At 43.7% G+C, this 6,187-nt stretch overlaps 1 protein-coding gene across 1 annotated transcript; it reads right to left on the bottom strand.

The window, feature by feature from the left end:
• Positions 1-336: 336 nt before the first annotated feature.
• T265_01445 (hypothetical protein) lies at positions 337-5,369 on the bottom strand (the record flags this gene model as incomplete). The annotated part of the gene is made up of 6 exons (XM_009165471.1): positions 337-788; positions 2,813-3,034; positions 4,157-4,382; positions 4,516-4,680; positions 5,138-5,244; positions 5,289-5,369. The coding sequence occupies 6 exons, from the start codon at positions 5,367-5,369 to the stop codon at positions 483-485; spliced, it is 1,107 nt and encodes a 368-aa protein (XP_009163735.1).
• Between the last annotated feature and the right edge of the window lie 818 nt (positions 5,370-6,187).

The raw sequence follows: 6,187 nt of genomic DNA, 5'->3' as shown, positions 1-6,187 counted from the left end.
ACACTAATAGTAATGTTATATTCTATGGGCAATATCACCACAGCGCTGACCAGCTACCCATGACCAAAAGGTGCAGTTTTCAACCAACGGCAAGGATGTGTTTTCTAATCTATGCAGAGAGGCGCGGGATGTGAATTTCTGATGATTACCGATAGGGACGAAACAGCTGGGCCTTGCAGAATGAAAGCTCTATCGGAAAACACCATATGACTAGCGTCTCTGTTTGACCGAATATGTCCACTAGTTGCGTTCGAGTTTGTCCCAGGATGCAAGAAGAAGGTCAACATTAGGGGAAGGACCCACAGGTCAAGCTGAACACACGGACTAATAAAAGTAAATCCGAGAAAAGCAGCAATGTATATTCATTTTAAAAATAAAACTTAAAAAACTAAAGCAAGTTAGAAAAGACAGGTCGCGAGTTTCAAAACGAATGCGAAAAAACAAGAAGCCATAGGAAGGAGAGCAAACACAGTTCGGCTCGCTCAGGTGCTGACTATCGACCGAGCGATTAGCTCCTTCATGATCTCATTTGTTCCACCATAGATAGTTTGTAAACGAGCATCCACGAAGGATTTGCAAACCGGATATTCCCACATATAACCCCAACCACCATGCAACTGGACACCATCATAGGCAACCTGATTCGCTACGTCACTGGCCCAGTATTTGGCCATGGATGCCATTTCTGTGTCCAGGCGACCCTGATTCAATAACTCTAGACACTGATCCACGAACGCGCGGGAAACACAGAGTTTGGTTTTCATTTCGGCCAATTTGTGTTGAACAGTCTGAGAGAGAGAGAAAGACCGAAAGAAATAGTGACAATGAATGAAGGACTACTTGAGACGAAAATCGTTTGGTTTTCTGACGGTGCTTTTTTAACACAAAAGAAATGAACGATTGAATTTTTGGAGGCCACTCAAACAGAACTATCACGATATAGTTCGCAGGACGGTTTATCAGAATGAAACGAATTTTCGGGTTGAGTTCAGTTCATAAATCACGAGATACGTTCAAGTATAGCTAAATCGATCAGAAGTGGATTAAGGAGGGTGGATTTGAGAACTGAATCCGAGCATGGAAAAACTAGAATGTGAAACGGAGTTAGGTGAACGCTAGTGGGTGAAAGCATGATCTGAAGGGAGATTAACGTTCTCCAAAATGTGACAGCCCAATCTAAAGCTGTCACCCTGCTAGACTGATGGGGCTACGGTGATGCAGTCATCTTATGGGCTACACTGGCTGGAAATCGGTTCCATAAAGTTCAGCCATACCAGTGTAACAGTGATACTACTGATGGGGAGGCACGCGAGTATTATGTGTTGTTCGTGGAATTTCGCTTTGCGCCTTTTGAAAAGGAGAGATCTATTGCGGAATTCGTGGAGTCACTTTGTAACATTTGCTTGGATTTGAGCGAGGAATGATTGGGGTCAATGAATCTCCAGGAAAGCTCAAGAAGACGCGTTCCGGAGATGGATGTCCAGTTTTTGTAAACAAGATGCAAATTAGAGTTTTGCTTCCCTGTCCATTGGTCTGTAACCGGTCCGTTGGCAGTTCCTAATAAACAACTCCGCAGCGAAGGCCTTCTTCCTTTCACGAGGAAGGCCAACGAGGAGCAGCCCAGCGAGTTCCTCTACTGTGAGAAATCGTATTACGGGATGGTCTGCAACCAAAATTGTATTGTCACCGAACTGAACTGTTGCACAAGTGGCGACTCACTCAGTGCCGGTCTCGTCACCTGTGAATTGGTTAGGATGGGTTGTGAATGTAGGTCACAAGACAGCTGATTCGGAAATCCATGTTTTGAAGAGCACGTTGTTCCCTGGATTCGTTTAGCTGCGGAAAGATATTGAGATTCTTAGCTGAAGAATGAGGTGGCGCTTTTTTATGACCTTGAAACAACACCCGATAATCCATTTGAACTGAGTACGGTCTACAGGTCTATAAGTAATAAAATCGAGAGAAGGTTTGTTCACATTCAGGAGGCTAACTTTGATGAACTGACGAAGCAGGTATAAATGTTTCTCGCGAAGGTCTTCTTTTTGCATAAGAGGAAACTACTTTGTTTGCAAGAAGTGTGGGTTGTCACACATCAGGAATTTCTCCAAGCAACGCAAACAAAAAAGACTGCGTAGTCCTGTGCAGATCATTATCATCAATGCTACTGGGTAGGAACGTCTGCTGAGGTGAAGCCCATTACTTCTACTCAGCCTACTTGGCCAGGTTCCCAAGAGCCTCGTCAAAGCTATCGCTTGTAAGAAATTGGACGAACGTTACCGGCTGAGTGAAGGTGATTTTTTTTCATATCTCCTCCACTGGAAGAGATAAAAATAAAACTAAGGGAACCAGGTACATCGACGTTTACCTGTTGTTTTCATCGATTTTGTTTGTTCTTAATGTCTGAACCAAGGAAAAGGACGTCAGAAAGGTCACTTGTTCCAGCATACTGTTCTGATGTGATGTGGAGAACAGTTCAGATGACTGATGAAGCCCACGATGGTTACCGTAGAGTAGGGAAACACCTATTTTCCGTGATAAATAGATTAACGACAGAATATCGGACTGAAGCCTGATCAGTAAATAACCTTTGTGGATTAACAGTGTAGTTTTCTCTCGTCCTAAGATTAGTCGAAGTTATACTTCGGTTGACAGGATAATGTTAACATTTCTTAGAAGAAAGCTGAGTACGAAAGAATGCGGGTTAGGAGGAGCATACTGTTCAACAGACAGGATGAACGCTTTAGAAATATGGCTAGTCCCCAATGCAGGGATATGGTGCTAAGGAGGCCAAAAGATAAACGAGAATAATTACCTGAAGACCAGATAGTGTTTGACCGAAGGCTTTGCGGGACTTGACATACGACCTAGTCTCTTCAAACACGAATTCACCAAGGGCCTGGGACAACAACGCGATTATGAGCCGCTCTTGTGGAAGTTCACGCATGAGCATGTAAAACCCATGGTTCTCTTTCCCTAACAAGTGACTGCTTGGGACTCGAACATCCTCGAAAAACAGCTCGGCAGTGTCTTGAGCCTGAGTAAAAGAGGGATGAAATATAACATACTGAAAAACAACGCAAAACAAGAACAACATCCAGAATACGATGTAATCAACAAGTGAGCTCAGTGCACTCAATCAGCGAACTCATTACCCATAGGACAGCTTCCGTCAGGGTCCTCCGCCTCTGTTTGGGCGTGTTGGTGCAACAATGCCCATGATTCAATCTTGTAGACTTTTGAGATGATGAAAAAAAGGGTGTAGAAGCAATAACTCTCTTCGTATGGACCAACCAACTAAACTGATAGATTTACATTTGTTCGGCAAAGTACCGTGGGATATTAATATTACCCACTCGTTAACTGAGAAAAATTGATTTGAAATCTACAAGGACTGGGACCACAAACTACACAAAAAATTTATATATTGACAGAAACATCCGAGGTACAACCTTCAAATCAGGCCCCAAGGTTGAGCCGTGATATAAGACGGAAATTAGGACTGGAGGTCACAAGCATGATAAGTTGCCTAGCCGTCAACAAAAAGTTAGATAGTTTCAGCATCTGAACAGTTCAGTCTCTGACCGATATTGAATGGATATGAATAGGGCTATCAATTTTATGTGGACAGTTCGTTCACGCTCGGATGGCCACTAATGAAACTAAAGATAGACTTTGGGAAATACACTCATTTGCAAATCTATTTGGTTTTCACGAAAGACTTAACTGAATCTATCGTTTATGGTATTCTACAACTGAATGAGATTCAGCTGAGTCTCTCGTGAAAACCTAATTGATTTGCAAATGAGTGTATTTGTCGAACTCAGTCCAATTCGGGTTCAAGTAGAACATAAGGTTGACGGAAACTCGGAGACTGTACCTACCTGATGAGCCCCAAGAAGGGCGAAACCGGTCGTTGGCTGTCGGAGAGGTTTCAGCAACCTTGTGAGTTGTTCCCTTTATGAAAAGATAGACTCTGATTTCACTGGTGATCATAAATCCAGCGGAGAAGATGCAAGGTGCAAGGGTCTAGGGGACACCGGTGAAAAGGTGGGCAAACGGATTGATATGGAAAGGCGATCGATCATTGCCTTCAGGGAACATACAAGACCTGTGTGCATTGAAACTGCAGCAGTGAATTCCGACGAAAATGTCGTACCTTAAAACCCATTTTATGCAGCTTCCGGCCTTTGGAAAATCCTGCCATCCCTTCTTCGACCAGAAACAAGCTGATCCCATGAGCTCGGGATTTAGCATCCGGATCGGTAACTGCAACTAAAATGACCACATCAGCCATATACCCGTTGGTGATGAACACTTTGGAGCCATTCAGTATCCAATCATTGCCATCACGTTTTGCGGTGGTGCGAATGCCTTGCAGATCACTGCACAGAAAAATGTTAAACGGCGCATAATGTAGTTGTTGTCCCGGTCACTTACTCGCAAAAGGAAAACACACAAATACGTTCAGAAAGAATTTAGACAATCCAAAGAACAAAGGAATATGGAACGACTGACCTCCCGGCTGAAGGTTCTGTCATCGCGATTGCTCCAATCACTTCACCCTTTGTCATTCGAGGTATGAAAATTTTCTTCTGCTCTGGTGTCCCATAATGACTGATGTAGGGCATCACGATATCAGAATGAAGGGCGAATCCCGGGCCACTGCAGTTGGCGTAGCAGCTACAATGATAAAGCGTAAGAAAGCCAAGTAGAGCTTGCGGTTACAGGAACACGTTACAAGGCAATACAGTTAACCAACAACCGCCCAAACTCTGTACAAAATGAGCGGATCAATCACCGGAGTGATTCACAGTGTAGACTTGATGGTGGACTCAGATCAAGGTCATTCAATCAGCAACACAGATAAACAATCAGGACACTGTAAAAAGCGGCCTGCCGACACAAACAACCCGTGAAACCAGTCAGGAGCTGGGCCCACGATAGCCCAGAGAATTCGAACAACGAATACAGAACACCGTTTAGCAAGACTGTGAACTGACAGAAACCCAGTAGTTTCGCCTGGTGACGCGAGAGCAACAAATGGGATATATACTGGAGAACCGGGGCAGTTTGCTCTAACCAGTTCTAACCTTGGCTCCTGAACACGTGATTTGAAAGAGAACGCTGCAAAACTCACAGTTCTTCCACGATGATGGCAGCACTCAAAATGTCACCACCATGTCCACCGTCTGACTCTGGAATTGCAATCCCCAAGAGACCGTCTTGACCAGCTTGTAACCAAGTCTATAGAGGTTGAATTCTAAAAGAACACGTTTCACTCAGCTTACCTCGCGATCAATTTGACCCTGTAATTCCCATCTGACAAAGGTATAAAAATGAGTCCAGCAATAGCCCACACTACTTTTCATGTTTTGGCACGATGTGCTCCTTCACAAACTTTCTTACAGTTGCCCGAAATATGTCGTGTTCTTCGGAGAATATGCGACGTGTTCCAATGTCCATCATAGAACTGGCTTGCGCGCTTTCTGGTCGAGAGGAATATCTGTACATCCACCAAATTTGCCAACATGCCATTTAACTCACCTGTTTACGAATGTTCGCAACAGCTTGTATGGATGCAAAAAGCATCGGGACATGTTGTAGATTAGTGTAACGAATAGGCGCGATTCTGAAAGTGGTCAAATTGATAATGCATACGAAAAAAACGTTAAAAACAGGTGATACTAAAAACGATTATCAGATCAGTGCACCCCTTGTTGGAAGAAACAATTATACGAGAATAAGTGTTTGTACTGTCATGATTTGGAGCACATGGTGCTACCTGGATGCGGTCATTTGATTGTGAAAAAATGCACCGCTGCCAGTGAAATACCAAAATGAATATACGGTCAGAAAGTACCCAAGCACCTAACACCAGTCCGTCTTGCTTGTTACACGAACCCTTTGAGACCTATGTTTATTCCTTACTGGTATTCGACCCCTGTCGCTGCAGTGCGATCAAGAATATTAATAATAATTAATAATAGTTAATAATAAATAATAATAATGATAATCGTTCAGTGTGACATCCTTTCGGTGCCTAGATGCCAAGTCACCCGAAGGAAGCACAAGGGCTGGGATACTACCAGGTTACCCATGCCTAGATAGAGGAAGTTGAGATGCAGAGGTCGGGTTCGAACCATGAATCTTCCGGCCATTAAATTCGCGCTCTACCCACGGAGTAATA

This window comes from Opisthorchis viverrini (assembly GCF_000715545.1).
Source record: "Opisthorchis viverrini unplaced genomic scaffold opera_v5_15, whole genome shotgun sequence".
In the NCBI taxonomy this organism is placed as follows: domain Eukaryota; kingdom Metazoa; phylum Platyhelminthes; class Trematoda; order Opisthorchiida; family Opisthorchiidae; genus Opisthorchis; species Opisthorchis viverrini.
Note: the sequence above shows the minus strand (reverse complement) of the source record. Positions and strands in the feature narration are given on the sequence as shown.